The following is a 19,915-nucleotide window of genomic DNA, read 5'->3' on the forward strand; positions in this document are numbered from 1 at the left end:
TGTTAATTTGTAAAAACTATGTAACTGAAAACAGATAAAAGTACCTTTTCCAAATCTGTTTCCCTTCTTTATTAACTTAGTATCTTTATAAAGCAGCTCTTGGTACTTGGGAAGAGGAATCCTTAAAATGGGTTCCCTGCTAAGGAACTTAACACAGCCATAGCCAATTCTACTCATACAACTTACATATACTCCAACTATTTCAAGCCATAATATTTTCCTGCCAGGAGTGGTTCTGTAGACCATGGGGAATGTGGTTGCTCTGGCTAACGTTTCCAGTTCCCCTGGAGTGTACTAACAATCTTGGAAGCTGGTGTTTCTAACACTGGTACTAAAGTATTGACATATATACATTACCATGTGTAACACAGCTAGCTAGTGGGGAGCCTGGTGCTCTGTGATGACTAGAGGAGTGGGATGGGAGATGGGGGGGGAGGCAGGTTCAGGAATATGTACACTTATAGCTGATTCATGCTGTTGTATGGAAGAAACCAACACAACATCACTGTAAAGCAATTATCCTCCAAGTAAAAATTTAAAAAAAAAAGGATAAACTTGGCTGACATTTTCAATTGCCTTCAAATTAATAGGCTGGAAATGATCCTTCCTGTTTCTCTTCCTGGCACAAGAATATGAGAATGGCCAACAAGTGTGCTAGAATCCATGGTGAACCAGCAACCTGAATGTGACTTGTACTCTTCCTGATGTTTTCTTGATCTCTTAACCTCCTTCTCTTACAGGTAACATGCATTTGGTTGTTAGACGCCATGTGCTCATGGCCCATGCCTGCTGGATCCAGACATAGGCTGAGTGATTCTGGGCTGGGTACTCTCTGTAACAGCATAGTTCAATCTGTCAGAAACATCAATGATAAATCAAATAAAAAATAAGGCTGCACTGGCCAACTGAACTACTGCCAGGCTCAAAGATTTAGTCTGCTAGTACATCTATATTTAGAAGTTGTTCCAGCGCTGGCGGACCCTAGGCAACATCAAAGATAAATGTTGGCTTGAGAAATCAAAGCTCGTAAGTGTTTAGCATAACCATATATAAGAAGGGGTTCAGAACAGGGAGGTAGGTGGATTCCAAAGTTCTTTATGCCAAACCTCACTCTCCCCTCAGTGATGCCTCTTTCACTTCACTGACCACTCTGCCACAGAGGAAATTTTCAAAGGTAAGAAAAGGGGGGAGTTTGTGGCTGCATGATACCAAACGAATACTGCAGGCATTTTATTCCCAGGCACACTAGTTTTTTATATTAGTGGGAGGGTCTTGGCTTCCTAAAACAGCCAAGGATGATCCTCTGGTTCAAAACCAATAAATGCAATGTTCCTGTGAAAGCGAAGTCGCTCAGTCGTGTCCGACTCTTTGCCATCCCACGGACTGTAGCCTGTCAGGCTCCTCCGTCCATGGGATTTTCCAGGCAAGAGTGCTGGAGTGGGTTGCCATTTCCTTCTCCAGGGGACCTTCCCGACCCAGGAATCGAACCCAGGTCTCCCGCATTGCAGGCAGACGCTTTACCGTCTGAACCACCAAGAAGCCCCGATGTTCCTGCATATCCCTCCAAATGTGGAGGTCCGCCAGATGGCGAGCGCTCTGGTAAGATCAATGTGTTGAGACTGTCCCAAAGAGAAAGGAAAGGAGAAGCGAGTGGGTGATTTTAGAATAGGCTTCCTACACAAGGGATGAACCTAGGGATGGCTGGCTTCAGTTTACCGCCTAACCAAGGCCCAGGTGGCCATCCTGTAGCTGGAAACTAACAAACAGAACATATGAGTTGATGACTTAGGCGCTGAGGACACAGATGATACAGCCTCAGCTAGAAGTTCTCCCGAGTCTGCTGCCCTAACACGTAACTCCCTCCTTTACACATGCGACAGCTGGTAAAAAGCATGGAGAATCTGCTTCTGGTGTACAGACATCTGAGGGAATGAGAGAGCTCCTTTTAACTCAGCTCTGCCTTTGATACCTATGGACCTCTTCGAGTTACTAAATCCTTCCTTGCCCCTTGTTTCCTTCCATAGAAGCTGCGTGGAGGAAGCTATTCCCCCGGCTCTCAGAAACTACCCTTGGATGTGGCAGTGAAGACTTGTGACGTGGCAAAGCACTGTCTCTCTGCCAGCTCACTAATCTGGCTCTAATGTAAAAGATGCTTTCTGATGGACAAACGATAAAGGACTTACTCATTCTCACTCTCAAGAATGAGCAGAAGAGCTCATGGGCCTGGGCGAGTGGCACCCTCCTCTGATTTTCGGCCAGGCATCGGTGATGCAGGCTATGTGGCCGTGGGCAGCAGGGCTCCCAAAGACAGTGGCACTCGCAGCAAGGCTCTCTTCATCCATTCTGTAAGTCACTCTGCTTGTCAATGCTATGGTTCCTCCTGGAAAGGCTATTGTCAACCAGAAACACCATGTGCAAATTCACTTATGGCAAGAAGCTTTTTGAAAGACTACTAATATTAACACCTAAGTTAAACAGGTGCCTAAGAATTGATGCTTTTGAACTGTGGTGTTGCAGAAGACTCTTCAGAGTCCCTTGGACAGCAAGGAGATCAAACCATTCAATCCAAAAGAAGTCAACCCTGAATATTCACTGGAAGGGCTGATGACTGAAGCTGAAGCTCCAATACTTTGGCCACCTGATGTGAAGAACCAACTCATTGGAAAAGACCCCGATGCTGGGAAAGATTGAGGGAAGGAGAAGTGGGTGACAGAAGATGAGATAACTGGATGGCATCACCAACTCAAAGGACACGAGTTTGAGCACACTCCAGGAGATAGTGAAGGACAGCAAAGCCTGGAGTGCTACAGTTCATGGGATCACAAAGAGTCGGACACGACTTAGCAACTGAACAACAAGTTAAATAGGAATCTGATTAATAAATCAGAAACCAAGCACCTCCTTATGAGGCCAGCTCAGTCCCTAAATGATAGGATGCATGGCTGGGGCCCATGGCCTGCTCTGGGTTTCTGCAATGGGGCTGCTGAGCCCAGCCTGGCTACTTTGTGGGTCCCCAGGAGCTTCTGGGCTGTACCTGCTGCTGGCCTTTTCTGTTTGATTTCAAAGTATCCCTTGATTTCTGCAGTATTTATTTCATTTGTGGTCTACTGTTTGACAGCTGTGTTCACTCATTAGTCACCGGGAAACCCAGATGCGACATTCCTGTTCGGGTGAGCTGAGTCACATGGGAGGGAGAGATTCTTGAGAACTCCACTAGTCACATTCCCACAAAGCTATTTTTCTGGTTCTCTCGAATATTCCCAACATGTCATGTCTGGAAGCAAAGCTAATGGCAAATTAACATCTATATATAGCATTGACATCCGTTTTTGTTTAGTTCAAACCAGAGCCATTAACCTCAGGGCTCCTGTATAAATTTCTGACAGAAAAATGTCGTATTTCTTTCACACAATCCTTCTATAATTGTTGACTTTTCCTATCCCAGATCTGAACGTTAACGTGCTTAGGTGACATGAAATAATCATTACACAGAATCTGTCATTGCCCAAGTTATCTCATTCAATCTTAACCTACTTGTGAGATGACAGACACGTTTTCAAATGGAGAAGCTGAGACCTGGGGGGTTAAATTATTTGTTTGACTAGCTTGAGACAAAGCAGAAACAATCCAGTTCTCCTTGGGTGAACAGCACACCACTGCACACATCAACACAAATCCACGCCACGTACACACGAGATCTTAGGAGACCTGCGTGTGCACTGAGGAACTAGCTGCTAACAGCAACAGTTAGCATTTCTGTAAAGCAGACGTTAGACCAACATCTAAGAGCAGAGCTCACAGTACAGCTCATCTGAGTCATTCCAACAAGGGGAACGCGGCCAAGAAAGGCTACCCCTTTCCAAGTTATGAAAACGGATCTATTTCAGGGGAAAATTGAGACCAATGGCTATGACCAAAAAGCCAGTGACACCTATGTGTTCCATTTTCAGCTGCTTATTACTATCTCATAGTTACAGTTACTTCCTGCTTTGATGGAAAATTTAAGAGAGTGTCTAGGCACAATTATTAATGGAGAGAAGTAGGCACGCAACACCCTCTTGTAGAGCCATTAGTGAGTAACCTCCAGGCGAATTCTTTGAGCAGTGCTGTGACATTACTGACAATGAATTTAGGAGAGAGGACACGTCAGTCCCCACCCCGTGGTTTCACGGTTCTGTTTTCTGTTCCCCAATTAGGGTCACACCTGTCTTCAGAGACCAGCAGGCGGCTAGCTGTTGACTGAGGTGGCTTTCCCCAAGGTCAGCTCAGCACAGCATTCCCAGGGGTGGCCCCCAGTGGCCTCTCTGCTACTGCTCTTTCATTCATGAAGGTCTTTTTCTAGAGCCTGGCAGCAGTACTTGAAGCCCTGTGCTCTTAGTTTGCTAACACCTTCATAATTTTACACTGATTATTTTACTGGAATGGTGATTAAAAATTGAGGCAAAGAATAAAGTATTCTGGGAACTTTAGCCAGTGCTGATATGATAAAAATATGGGGACACCCAGACATCCATGGTGGCATGTATATGGATGAGGTCACCTCACCCAAGCTGGGATTTTCAGACCAGGTGCTCCAGCAGGAAAGCGGCAGGTGTGACTCCTGAACAGAAGTTTCTTCGAGACTGAAGGACACCTGCTTGCCCTCAGGTGGGGATCTGCTCCTCTGCACACCCTACCTCCTTCCTGCCTGTTAAGCTTGTTTCTACAGCCCCCTGGGTGCCAGAGAGGCCAGGGGTGTGTGGCTGGAAGAGGCGAACTCTGGCTCTGGAGAGGGCTGGGTGTGGGGGGAGTGACTCCAGCCTAAGGCTGCTCTGTTCTCCTACCCCCATGTATCCCCCCAGCCCTAACCGCTGCGGTCTGGAAGGAGACCTGGTAGCAGTTGCACTTGGCTCAGAAACCACCAGCAGAAGCTTCCAGAGGGAGAGTCAGAGCCTTGTGCACTCACACTTCCTGCAGGTGAGATGGTGTGCTGTGTGTACACATTTGATTTTCTTCCTTGAGGAATTATTAAGCCACAGGTCATAAAAGGATTCCTGTGATGACCTATAGTCAATTAGCCTGAAATCTCCAGGAAAGCTCATCAGAGCTGACACTGGTAGAAATTCAAAGGTGGGAGGGTATATAAAGAGGAAAGGGAAAGAACTAGGAGGGAAGTGAGTATAGGATGGAAGGAGAGCAAGGAGGGAAAAGGTGGGAGAAGGCCCCAAATAAACAACTTCACACTTTGTAGTCACTAGTTAAGAGTGGGTCCTATTGATTATAAATGGTCATTAGACAGAGCTTCTCCATTTCATCTGAGGCTGTAGTATGTTCCTTCCAGAATCGCGCCAGGACATTTTCAATTCAAATTCGAAGGGAAGATGGCCAACCACTGAGTCACCATTACCACTTCCTGTAGCACCTGAGTTTTCCTTGGAGGTTTCCCATTCAAGCCCTCAACTCCTCTGACCTTACTTAACTTATGAAGCCATAGTCCAAGGCAGAGAAGAGGAAAAACACAGGCGCACTCCACCCCCCACCACCCCCAACACACACATGCAGTGCTGTGCTCTGAGAAGGCATGTGAGGGGGAAAAAACCCTCCTCTGTCCCGAACCTCTATCTCCATGTAAAACCTCAACCACCAGGGCCATAGGGGATGGTTTCACCTTCCAATCAAGCCACCTTAAAATGAAATCCATCTAATCTGTAAAATATACCAGTTAAGCCTGAGATCTCACCAATCTGTACATAGGAGCCATTCACAAGGATCCTAGAAACAATAGATCATTGTCTTTGGTAACTTGGAACTCTAGCTGTTCAGACGCAACCCAGATGGGAAAATATGCTTCTGCAAAAAGTGATACAGAGCCCCCCTCTCCACATCAAGATTTCATCATGAGAATTTCACCCGTTTTCATTTAACATTGGGTTATTTTTTTCTACTCTAGACAAGTTGACGTTTTGCCTAAGCTTGTGTGCTGAATTTTTCAGTGCCTTTAAATTTAAGTCACAAAGACTAGTTAACTTGGATGGCACCCCAAATCCCACATTTCCTGTATTTCAAATCCTTAGTCCATTTGCTCTACCACAGAAAGAGAATAAAACATGGGTAAATGAATGAACAGAATTAAGATTTAAAGGAATAGTATTGTTGCTTTTTAGAAAGAGAAGATTTCTGCATCCAGTGTTTCCAGCCTGAGAGTCTGTGCAGTGTGAGTGAGGCCAGAAAAGCACTGGGTCACTATTCAGCAGAGAGTGGCCTTGACTGTAAGAAGACTTCACCATGGATACCATACAAGGTCTTTGGTGAGACAGACACCCAAGGTGGCACTGTTCTAGGATGGTCTAGCTGCTAGGGTAAATGCACGTGGGTAAGTGAGACCTCCAGTGCAGCCCACCCTCCACGCCCCACTCCCAGACAGTATTCCACAGGGCAGAGTTAGCACACAGCACTGAAAGCAAAGACACAAACTAGGCTTCTCAGGCCACAGTGTGGTCTACTTGATGGAAACCATTGATTCAGGCTGGCCCTGGGCAGTCAAGATAACCAAGAAGTCAGTTCCAAATACTCATTAAAGTGAAGTGAAAGTTGCTTAGTCATGTCCGCCTCTTTGCGACCCCATGGAATTCTCCAGGCCAGAATACTGGAGTGGGTAACCTTTCCCTTCTCCAGCGGATCTTCCCAACCCAGGGATTGAATCCAGGTCTCCTGCATTGCAGGTGGATTCTTTACCAGCTGAGCCACAAGGAAAGCCACTTGGGTAGCCTATCGTTTCTCCAGCAGATCTTCCTGACCCAGGAATCGAACTGGGGTCTCCTGCATTACAGGTAGATTCTTTACCACCTGAGCTATCAGAGAAGCCCTTAAAATACTCATTCATATCTGGCCAGATAGTAAGGCCTTCAGAGCAGTTAGACCCTGTCTTTTCTTTCTGTGGCATTTCTTGCAAATAGACCAAGTGAATATATTTTAATGCACAATTCACTATATTTCAGTCCATTTTCATTTTCCACAGTCAATAACTATTGGTTTAAATTTTTCTCTACTTACATTATTTTTTCCATGTGTTTAGCATATCTTCAAAAAAGAATAAAATGGCATTTGTTCAGCAGTTTCATTTTTGAAAGGTGTTTTAGATGGATGAACATGAAAATATGATTACCTCATCCCACTCTAAAAGGTAGTTGGTGATTTTTGAACCATTGTCAATTGGTGCCTAAAAAAAAAAAGAAAAAAAAAGAGATTAGAGAAAACTGTTCACAGACCAAGTTCTGAGCTCTCCACCTTGGTTCAAATCCACTGTCCGTGCTAGTCCTAGGCTCTCCCCACAGGGCAACAACCCTCTCTATCGCCTCCATTTCCTTGGTCAAACAATTCCACAAACCAATTTTCACCCAAGTCAACCAGTAAGGAGAGCCCTCACTATTGATAAATCATACCCCACAAACAGCCAAGCCTGCCTTGCCCACCACCCCTATCTTTACACCTACTCGGTACCCTAGTTCCTTTGTGGATAAAACTTTTAAGAGGACCTTAAAAGTTCAAGGGTACAGGGAGAAAAATGCAGAGAAACAGACACGACACGTGGGAGTCTGATAGGGTAAAGCTGACCCACCTGTGTTTAAGAGTTCAGAGTCTATATTTTTGTAACTTTCCCCATACAGTTTTTGTTTGTTTTAAAGAGGTTAAGATTAGAAAGCCTTCTGTGGCATTAAGATTGGCCTTTTTTTAAAACAATGAGAAAACCTGGGATCTCCTGGAGAGATTACTAGGGGCAATTAGCCTTTAGCACATTAGCCAAAAGAAGTTTCATCATTTGCTTTCATCCTAAAAGCACAATACTGAGATCTCCCTCACTGAGAAAACAGGCTTTGGACAATGGGAAGAGGAGTGAAAGACCCTGGAGAAAAGACAGCTTTGTAAGGTCAGACCTGCCTGCAGGTGGGCTACAGTGGGGTCCCTCACAGCACTAGTAAGACCACGTCTCCAAGCACAGATACACCCGCACCTGGATTTTCCCAGGACAAGAGCCAGGGCTCTACAGACCATGGTGAGCTGCCCCCAGCAAAAGGCAGCCGAGTCACCAGAACCACAAGGAAGCCCACCGTGGCTGTCTGTCACAGGTGGCCTAACATAAGTTGCTCAGTATCAGCGCTTAGTTTCTTTTTCCAAGAATGCATGGGTGTTTTGAGGGATTGGGAGAATATATGTAAATCCCTTACTAAACTGTCCTGGTCTTATACAGGAAGCACCCAAAACACAATAGCTGTTGCTTCATTGTTTTTAATAATAAAACATCAAGGGCTCGGTAAATATGAGTTAATTAACAAACTCTTATCCCTCGCCTCTCCTTCCTTCTTTTCCTTCTTTCTTTTGAGTCCTAAAATCTGGGAGTTCCAAATTTTTTACTCCCACTCACTCACTCGAATTACAAGTGAGTGTTGTATATTCTACTAAACTGTAATTTCAGGTTTTTGTGGGCTCAGTTTGGGAGAAAACATAGGGATGTATTTAAAGTGAAAATAATGTACAAAATCAAAGCTTTAGCTGAGAACACATTTCTCAGGTAAGGACTAGATTTAGGATGCTCATATATTCTACATATATGATGCTCATATGCTCTGCCTCACCACTGAGTTTCTGATTCCTTGAGGGTGGGGACACAGACTCAGTATTTGTGCAGCCCTATGTCCTGGTGCTAACAAAGTGACATTAGAGGACCCCGAGCTCTCTCAGTGTCCTGGTGGCTTCAAGGACAGGTGGGCAGCCACAGCACAGTCCACCTGTCCTTGCACCCCCAGCTGAAGCCCCCAGCTAGAGTCCCTGGAGAACAGCAAACCTGTCCTAAGGACATGAAAACTGAACTGAATCCAGAACTTTCAACTTTGCACATAACTGAATGGAACAAAAATATGCTTCTGATTTACAACTAAATAAAGGGAGAAAGAAAATATGAAACATTTTCCTCCTAGTAAAAAACCTTTTTCTTGAAGTTGCTGGTCTGCCTGAGACCTGAATTACATCCAAGTTTTAAGCAGAATGTATCAGTGATTCCCAACTTAAGGTTTGTAAGACCCCACGGTCCCTCTGGGAATCTTAACAAAATGGCTTTTGATTCTTTCCTTAAGATGTGTTTACATATGTATATGTGTAAATAATGAACACATTTTAAAGGGGATGTGTATGCTTCAAGAACTTAAACAGTGATGACCAGTTGGGTGTTAAAACTGAAAAGGTGGGAAATCACTGACCTGGACTATCCCTGGAAGCCAGGAAGGAAAATAAAATAGTTCAGATTCTACAACTTTGCCTTTGTCCAAATAACATGCTCAATGTACCAGAGGGGTCTACGGAAGCCCATGCTCTGTTGCTAACGACTACGCTCAACTGTTTTTAACCGCTTCCTGGATAAACTGGATCCTCTGATCTAAGAACAAAAGGACAATGTATTTCTTCACCAATAATGCATCTCCCTAAGTCATCCTATTTGCACATTAGTGTTCTTTTCCAGTACTATGAGACTTTATTATCTTGACTTCTATTAATTTTACATTTTGAACTATATTTTAAAGTATAAGTAAGTACATAGAAATAATCGCTATAGAGATTGATACCAGTCTGTTTTCTTACAAATACACAACTATGACTAGTAAGTTAATAATGCACTCTAAGGGGCTCTCTTTCTCAAGAGTTGTTGGTAGCCCAAAAGTTGTATTTCATGAAAACCACTACATAATTCGGATGTTAAAAAATAATTAGTAATCCTAACTGATCTAAGGTCTAACTGGCAAAAATTTAATGAAACCTTAATGTAGTTTAGAACACTAAACATTCTAGACAGATTTAAGTATTAGACATTTCAGAGTCACCACTCAAAGAAACCAGCAGACCATAAATCTAAGTTAGCTCTAAATCTTTCTTCACAAAACTTTTTATTCAAGTCTTCACAGGTCTGTTGAAATGAATTAAACTATTAGAAAGTGATGACATTTAGGTATCTTAAGTATTTTTACCACGTATAAAGAACTGCTCATGACTCTAAGAGACGCCCCTGCAAAGGAAGCTAAACCTTGATTTCACAGTTCTCTCTCTCATTCTTTGGCCCAATTTTTACAGAGATGGTAACTTTTGATATTACAATAATTTGTTTCACAGTCAAAATGCAGAAAATGCCAACACCAAAGTGGAATATTGCTAAATAAATGTTTCAAACAGCCACAGACTTCAGAATATTCTCGACACGTTGCGTTACCCACCTTCCACTGCAAGGTTAGTGAACTTTTGCTCCTGTGTGCCAGCTTAGGTGGGAAGGGACACTCAGGTGCACAGCTGTGGGTGGTGAAGCTAACCGGCTCAGAGCAGGAACCCTTTACGGAATTGTACATAGCGTATACCCTGAAAACGGAAACACACATACAGTCAGTGGCAGAGGCCTATCACACAAGACTAGGGTGTTAATCTCAGCTTTGCCCCAGGGTTTCCCTACAGGAACAGAATTTATGTAATACACACTGTGACCCTTATTCTTATTTGCTAGTCTTGTTCTGACCTTACTATGGTCACCATTTTCAGGGGAAAATAATTCCAGCAGGCCACGTGCCTCAATGCATTCTCTCCTCCTACTAGTTGTCAGAACCACCCAGCCTCATTTAAGATAGGCAGAGTCTACTGACCGGAAAAGAATATGCTAAATAAGGACATATCCTTATTCCCTGAAATGGTCTCCAAATATATATTCTAAAATCCATCAAGCCCCTGTCTGGTTGACTTTGTCTAGATTAAGGCTAGAAGTGCAGTTAAGGGTTGGGTGGAAGGAGACAAGAAATGGTGGGGAGTGTCCACAAGCCGAGAGAGAGGTGGAAATACAAACAGTAAGGTAGATACCATCTTTGAACTGTTTATCATATTGCAGATATTTAAATAGAAATATGGACACTTCACACAGAAACAGGCTTGCTACTGCCAAGTGCATCTTTCTTTAATTCAATAACAACATCGTTCAGGTACAGTTTATCCATGTGAACATCTAACTCTTACACCTGGAGCCAAGATTAAAAATGTGCACTCTGAACATTAAAATGCCTGGCTCAACACTCAACATATGGACCTGATTTCTCAGAGAAGCTGTGAAGAAAAAGCATGTAACACACTATTATAAAACAACACTCCTTGCAAATAGCGTAAAATAGGATTATGCTGATTTTTATCATCTTCCTTTCTACTTTTCCTTTTTTAAAAAAAAAATATTGGGGATTTTTTTTTTAAAAAGCTTGAAAATATACTCTTTCAAAAAGACAACAAAGAAACCTTTGCTGCCAAAAAAGATGCATGAATTAAGCTATTCAGAATTGGTAAATACATCAAGCCCTTAGTTCTTAACAATTCTTTATGAGGTGCCGTTAAAGACAGAAGAACACTCAGTCTGGAGAAGTGAAGTGAACTTCCCAAAGCTCCACAGCTGGAAAGCTGGATCAACTGTACTCAGTCATGGAGATCTAACTGCTATCCTGTATTCCCCAATGTCCTGACTCATCCTGCAATTATGTTTTTCTAAACACCCACAATCCGCTTCCCCTCACTCTGCTCAATGAATAAACAACAGCTAAAGTTAACATTATGGAAAATAGGACCTACCTAGGTATAAGATTTTTAAAATCCTTTCTCCTCAAAGTCCACCACAAAAATTTTTACAAAAGCCATACAAGTCAAAAGGACTAACAGACATGCCTCCCTTCCATTCTAAAAGGTAAAACATATATTTGCTGGCTATTTGACTTGTTTGCCTTAGGGGAGCATACCATGACACGTGATCCAAACAAGATGCTTTATCATTAGGCTCACCCAACCTGATGAAATAAAGGCCCCTTTTTGCATTCACTGTGAGTAGGCAAATGATAATAGAAAATGGAATGGCAGATTTGGCAGGATCATTTCCGTGCATCAGGACAGGCTTGTTGGGAGTAAGTTGCTTAAAATGAATCAGAATGTTCCAGACATGGGCAGGGTTCCAGCTTGAACTTTAATAGATCAGTTGAATTCTCCCGCTGATCACTCATGGGTTTTATTTGGCCCAAAATATGTGTGGGGGGAGGGAAGAAAGACAGTATTAAAATATTACCTCTACCTATGAATTAGAGAACATTGGCAATGACCACCAGAAGAGATGAGCAGACATCACGCACTCCTAAGGAGAGATCATGCCACTATCTACAAAATCTCTGCCAGGAAAACAGAACCTGTATGTTTAAGCACTGCTTTATAGGAAATGTGGAGAGAACACCATTAAGCAACACTACAGGGATGCAATCAGCCTAATTCACAATGGAAAATTCTACAGACAGAATTTTATTTATTATTTCAACAAATAATTGCAAGAAGAGAAAAAAGGATGGAGGAAAAATCTATAGCTTAAGAGAAATCTAACAGCTATCAGCCAAACATAATATGCAGACCATGTCTGAATTCCAATTACAACAAACTGAAGAAACAAAACCTTCATTTTTAGGACAGTTGAGGAAATGGGAACAGTCTCTGGACTTTAAAGACATTAAGGAATTTACAATTTTTATGTTGGATGGGCATGGGGTGTGTGATGATGGTAATGTGGTTCACAGGTGAAATAGTATGTCTGGACTTTACTTCAAAATAACTGTTGGGGGAGCGGGCTGGTGAAGGCACCAGGGAAATAAAAAGTTGGGTGGTGGGCTTATGAGAGTTCATTAAATTACTGTCCACTTTTGACTATTGAAATCTTCAGAAATAAGAAGTCAAAAATTAAGCCCATGTTGGAAAAAATGGAGATCTCATTTTAAAAAAAGGAATCCCTGGCTTCTCTTGAAAAGTGTAAGTTGTAGCAACACTGAGCTGCAGACACTGAATTATTTTGATTGATTGATCTATGGCTGTGCTGGGTCCTGGTTGCAGTGCATGGGCTTTCTCTAGCTGTAGCAAGTGGGAGCTACTCTCTGGTTGTGGTACACCGGCTCCTTACTGGGGGGCTTCTTTTTAACACAGGCTCTAGGGTGCACGGGTTTCCAGTGGCTGTGGTATGTGGACTCCATAAGTTGCAATTCGAGGCCCCTAGAACCCAGGCTCAGTAGCTGCGGCCCATGGGCTTAGTTGCCCTGCAGCATGTGGGATCTTCCCAGACCAAGGATCAAACCCATGTCCCCTGCAATGGCAGGCAGATTCTTAACCACTGGACCAAAGTCCAAAATGATAGAAATTAAATGAAACTGAGAGCAGCTCCTCTATAGATGGGGCAGGCACTGTCCAGTTCACAGTCCCTATCACTCCCTACTGTCTACCTGGCCCTGAGGTGGCTTTTTAGCTGCCTTTTACCCACTTTCATTACCAGAAGATATCTCACGCTGTGGTCAGTAGGCATCTGCTTATGAGTTCAGACTATACTCAGGAGGACCGAGTCCTGAAAATCCACAAACACATTCAGCACCAGCACTGCACGTGGGTAACACAGCAGGGGAAAGGAGGGAGGGGGCGGGCCTGCCAAGAACTGGCAGACCACAGGTAGTTACATGGGAAGACCTGGACTCAGTCCTAAGTTCACTCTATTTTTAATGAGATTCTTGGCGTCACAAATCCATACTCAGGCTAGCAAAACACGAATAAAGGAGGCTCCTGACAGCCAGCATGGGAGAACGACAGCAGAATGAAGGGGCCTGATGGCACAAGCGAAAACCTGAGGGAGTTGACGCACAGTTTGTGGGCCACCAGGAGTTATTCCCATTGTCTTAAACTCAGAGAATACCACGGTTTGTCTAAATGAGAGTCAATGCTCTGCACTGATAAAAATCTGTCTGCAAAGGAAACAAGACTCATTTTATGTGGCATTTTATAAATGTGCTGCACACAGGATCTAAAACTTGACATGGTTATCTAAGTGCCTTATGATTACGTTTGTCAATTCAAATGGTTTAGTGAACAGATAGCAACTAATTGCAATAATTACCAGCTCCATTTTCACCAGCAACTTTCACAGAAAAGTCTCTGGAAATGGCATTACATTTTCAAGAATGCTGCAGTAATGTTTCTCACATGATGGTGTGTTTTGTCTACTAATCACCATGTGATAGGAGGATCTGTAGAGGTGGACCAAAGTCCTAGGTTAAATATATCAACAAACAATTCAGTTCTTTGAGCATTTATACTAGCAGAAAGGAGGACACTTTTCTAATTAATCTTGTGCTGGGTTTTTTACATTTGCTTCAGTTTAAATACTAACTAAGTGCTTATGAAACAGGTGCTCCAAGAATTTCAGAAATTTGCCTCCAACTTCCTCCAGCACATCTGTAACATACTAGGAGCCACAATTTCTAGTCAATAACACCTATTTCATAACCCTACTCTGAGCTAGTCAAGCCCATATTTTTGGAAACGTTTCATCACATAATTTTTCTGGGAAATGTTATTACATGATATCATCTCTGGGCAACTTCTTTGCCAAACTGTTTATGCCAGTGACTGGAAAATAGCTTCACATTTTGTCATGAAATTGCTATCAATTCATCACTCAAATTTTTGATTATCCTATCATTTATAAAAATGTAAATTCTTGACTCCCACAGTAAAATGATTGCTTCAATGTCAGTATTAATTATAAAACTACCAATTAAAAAAGGAATATACTTTTCTTTGTATATGTGTAAACAAATGATTATATAAATGTTTTTGATTATAAAAGTTACATACTTATGCATAAGTATTATAAAATAGAATGTGACTTATTTATGTGTATATATGTACTGGATTTTTCTTATTACTTTTTCTTCCTCAACATACATACAGACACACTGGAAATTTTGCATTGGTGGTGTTGTACAATGCATAACACAATGCCTTTTATGGAAGCACTGAATAAATACACTTTGCCAATAACAAACTGACTCTTTTTAAACCAAAAGAAGCAATTTGTGTAAGAACTGGGTAATTAAAGTGATGACTTTAATAAAAATAACTCAGGACTCAGCACCTAGATTTTTAAAATCAATATAATAGAGGAATTGTTGAGGAATTACTTTCCTCAATCACTAGGAGAAAAAAAAGGTGGTTGAATATGTGGAGTAATGACACAAAAATAAAAAGCAAAAACTCAGGGAAAAAATCTTTAAAGCCTGGAATGTCTCAGGATACAATTTTCAACATGGAATGTGGCGTGGAAGGCATGGCAAGTGCCAGTCTAAACAGCCACAGACACATGATCTATAGCGCAGTCTCAAAGATGCCACTGGTCTCTTAATAAATTATTCCCAATAACAGTGAGGTGACGGCAACTAGAAGTCAAGAGCGACTCTTGCCTGGAGACTGATGCCAAGCCCCAGACAGCTCAATGACAGAGCTCCATGACCGAGAGACTGCTACTCTAGCAGTCCAATGTGCTATCCATTGCTCCACTGAGCCATGACAGTCACTTTAAAAAATGGTTGTGTATCTGGCTGATGAACTCAGCCAATATGCACTAACAGGAGGGAGGAAAAAGTTGGAAAAGAACTCATAGAGATAAAAAGCAATCAGTGTGAAGGGGATGGGATCAGAGTAGCAAAATCAGAAGCAACAAAGAAAGGAGCCCCAGGTGAGACGTCAGTACCCGAGAAAGAAACTCGTCACTCTATGGAAGAGTTATCTGGACAGATATTTCTGCCTGCCCTTGTCAAAATGTTTACTACTAAGAACTGGAAAAGGAATACAGTCGGCTCGGTGCTGCTAAAAGAAGCATCCTTGTTTTCATCATCAGCTCGCCACACTTCCTCCAAGGCAACACTCTCTAAATTGGTAATGTACAAATAAATAAAAATGGCAACGAATATAACAGCTCATTTTGCAGCTATATAGTAACGGAATTCTTTTGGAGTTTCTGTTGTGCAAAAGTGAGGAAATGTTTCCACACAGCCTTTGAGGCCTTATAGGTGACTATTAAATTTAAAATAATATTTGAGGCCACCGTGTTGATAAAAACTTACATTTTTGGAACCAAGATTCTGAGAATGTTAATATCGCATCATAAAAAGAGATTTTGCTTCATTTCCTATTGTTTTCTCCCATTCTGAAGGCTGTCTTTTCACCTTGCTTATAGTTTCCTTTGTTGTGCAGAAGCTTTTAATTTTAATTAGATCCCATTTGTTTATTTTTGCTTTTATTTCCAGTATTCTGGGAGGTGGATCATAGAGGATCCTGCTGTGATTTATGTTGGAGAGTGTTTTGCCTATGTTCTCCTCTAGGAGTTTTATAGTTTCTGGTCTTACGTTTAGATCTTTAATCCATTTTGAGTTTATTTTTGTGTATGGTGTTAGAAAGTGATCCAGTTTCATTCCTTTACAAGTGGTTGACCAGTTTTCCCAGCACCACTTGTTAAAGAGATTGTCTTTACTCCATTGTACATTCTTGCCTCCTTTGTCGAAGATAAGGTGTCCATAGGTGTGTGGATTTATCTCTGGGCTTTCTATTTTGTTCCATTGATCTATATTTCTATCTTTGTGCCAGTACCATACTGTCTTAATGACTGTGGCTTTGTAGTAGAGCCTGAAGTCAGGCAAGTTGATTCCTCCAGTTCCATTCTTCTTTCTCAAGATTGATTTGGCTATTCGAGGTTTTTTGTATTTCCATACAAATCTTGAAATTATTTGTTCTAGCTCTGTGAAAAACACCGCTGGTAGCTTGAGCGGGATTGCATTGAATTTGTAGATTGCTTTGGGTAGTATACTCATTTTCACTATATTGATTCTTCAACTAATCTCAAAAATATATAAGCAACTTATGCAGCTCAACTCCAGAAAAATAAATGACCCAATCAAAAAATGGGCCAAAGAACTAAATAGGCATTTCTCCAAAGAAGACATACGGATGGCTAACAAACACATGAAAAGATGCTCAACATCACTCATTATCAGAGAAATGCAAATCAAGACCACAATGTGGTACCATTTCACACCAGTCAGAATGGCTGCAATCCAAAATTCTACAAGCAATAAATGCTGGGGAGGATGTGGAGAAAAGGGAACCCTCTTACACTGTTGGTGGGAATGCAAACTAGTACAGCCACTATGGAAAACAGTGTGGAGATTCCTTAAAAAATTGCAAATAGCGCTGCCTTATGACCCAGCAATCCCACTGCTGGGCATACACACCATGGACACCAGAATTGAAAGAGACACATGTACCCCAGTGTTCACTGCAGCACTGTTTATAATAGCCAGGACATGGAAACAACCTAGATGTCCATCAGCAGATGAATGGATAAGAAAGCTGTGGTACATATACACAATGGAGTATTACTCAGCCATTAAAAAGAATACATTTGAATCAGTTCTAATGAGGTGGATGAAACTGGAGCCAATTATACAGAGTGAAGTAAGCCAGAAAGAAAAACACCAATACCGTATACTGACACATATATATGGAATTTAGAAAGATGGTAATGATGACCCTGTATGCAAGACAGCAAAAGAGACACAGATGTATAGAACGGACTTTTGGACTGAGAGGGAGAGGGAGAGGGTGGGATGATTTGGGAGAATGGCATTGAAACATGTATACTATCATGTAAGAAACGAAGTGCCAGTCTATGTTCGATACAGGATGCTTGCGGCTGGTGCATGGGGATGATCCAGAGAGATGATATGGGGTGGGAGGTGGGAGGGGGATTCAGGATTGGGAGCTTGTATACACCCGTGGTGGATTCATGTCAATGTATGGCAAAAGCAATACAGTATTGTAAAGTAAAATAAAGTAAAAATTAAAAAAAAAAAAAAAGATTTTGTTCCTTTTTTCAACAACAATTATGATACATCTTTATCTCAATAAAATAGTGAGTGGTATGGTCAAACTATACATAGGTTCAAAGAACCTGCATCATGAAGGTCCTTTTTATTTTTAGAACAACTTTGGAACAATAAAACAAACAAAAACAACATCTATACATGTTACAGGTTTATAATAGATTTGCACATATATATCATTTGCTCTCACACCATCTTTCTGAGGCTGATATCATTATCCTCATTTTATAAATGAGAAAACATGGTCACTGAAGTTTACATGGCTTGCCTAATCACACACCTACAGTAAGTGACTTTAACTCCATATTCGAAGCTCTGTCTACAGTGTCATCAAGCTGCCTCTGAAAACAATCCAGGGTGGAGGAAACTGACTCTAAGCCAGGGTTGAGAGTCTTCTCTAGTTTGAAAAATGAAAGGCTGTACAGTATAAGGAAAAAGAAGGAATGGTCTACATAGCCAGATCAAAGTGACTACAATTTGGACTGTATATATTTTTCTTAGTAAAGAATATTTTTAAAATTCTGGAAGAGATTATGACCAAAGAGAGGGAGAATTCTCCATCTCTCTGGCCAGTAGAGCGCTAGGCCAAATAATAGCTGGTGGTGCCTTAGGCTGTGTACGTGTGGTGTCACGTATGTGTCAAATACGTTGCGAAAGTGGGATCCTTGATATGTCAGGAGGAAGTCTGGGTCCCAGGCCCGTAGGAGGTAACCACCCCATGTTCCTATTTCTTTGGGGGATTCCATTAATTACTCCTTTTATCTGCCTGGAAGTTGAAGGTGTTCAAAAGACATGTAAGAAGAATTCATGTGCAAGTAAACTCTAAAGTTTACCCTTTGGTAAGAGGGGTTTAAAAAAAACTAAGGGAAATAAGAGATAGGATAGTAAATAAAGGGCAGACTGTGACATTTAAATCTTTTAAAAAAAGATGTCATCAGCTCATGGATGAGCAGAAAATTAATAAAGTAAACCTTCAGTAAAACAATGGCAGTGAACATTAAAAGACAGAAAAAAAGAAACACATGGTAACAATGTCTCATGGAAAACATTTACATGAATCCCTATATGGTGCTGCATTTCCTGTTGCTTTTTGTTGTTAAATCCACCATTTGAAAGAATGGTTAAACTATTATCATCTCTGCTTCACAAGCTACACAAAATCTTTTTGTTTGTAGATCGTGTGAAAAGTTCAATATGTTTGGGCTAAAGTTAACTGACTCAAAATCCAAAAGTTCTCTTTCAAAAGGGAAAAGATGGTTGCCATAGAGTTCATCTAAACAGTGTGGTAGCTAAGCAGATGTACACTTTATGACCGAATGTAAAAACCAGCTCTTTTATGTATTGCTTTAAACATAGCTTTAAACACTTATGCAGCTAATAAGATATTACTACCTGAACACACCCCAACTTGCCCTACTTTTGTTACCGAGAAAATTTTGGCATGGATTCTCTGTGATTGACCAAAGTTGAAATAGTCAATTCATGGTAGAACCAGACTAGAATTCAAGCTTACTGATAATTAACATAATGCTCTTCCTATTAGGCTATGTTGCCTCTACACCACCACAATGGAGCATGTTGTGTGAACTAACCATTGTAAAGTATAACAAAGGATGCTGCTAATTTTTTATTACATAATCTTGATATACACATGTGCAATTGAAGGAAGGAGAGAGAATTTGTTGTTGTTTACCCTATTAGATAAAATAAGAATTTCTGGATAAATTAAAAATTATATAAAATGAAAGTTTTAATTAAAACTTAAAAGATATTATGGATCACATTCAGATTAAGAAATCTGCCTATTTGCAAATTGATATATCTTTGGATAATCAGATGAGCTCTGATACTTTTCTCTTTGCAGGTCAGTGGTTGGCTGTGTTTCTTCCTAAAATTAGTAGGCCCTGCCTTCCAGAGCAGTCATGGAAGAGATTGCAAAAAAATCACAGAAGAGCTTTCAGACTACAAATCAAACTATGTGAGTTGCTTTGGCAAACTGCATTAGCTCTTGTTAGAGATAACTTTGATATTTGCATTACTAGACTTCAAATTCAAAACCTATTGCCTTTTATGGTCCAAACTTGAAACATGGGAAGGACTTTATTTAGTCATTCGTGCTGAACATATGGTTTGCATGGAAG

At 41.3% G+C, this 19,915-nt stretch overlaps 1 protein-coding gene across 1 annotated transcript in view; it reads right to left on the reverse strand.

The window, feature by feature from the left end:
• FNDC3B (fibronectin type III domain containing 3B) overlaps positions 1–19,915 on the reverse strand; it is a 356,597-nt gene that overhangs the window by 73,207 nt on the left and 263,475 nt on the right. Inside the window, exons 10-11 of the mRNA XM_068987389.1 lie at positions 10,239–10,377; positions 7,145–7,198 (exon numbers count right to left, since the gene is read on the reverse strand). Of these exons, the coding sequence (XP_068843490.1) occupies positions 7,145–7,198; positions 10,239–10,377 (193 nt within the window). The remainder of the gene's footprint in view (positions 1–7,144; positions 7,199–10,238; positions 10,378–19,915) is intronic.

This window comes from Capricornis sumatraensis, chromosome 1, assembly GCF_032405125.1.
Source record: "Capricornis sumatraensis isolate serow.1 chromosome 1, serow.2, whole genome shotgun sequence".
Classification (NCBI taxonomy): Eukaryota; Metazoa; Chordata; class Mammalia; order Artiodactyla; family Bovidae; genus Capricornis; species Capricornis sumatraensis.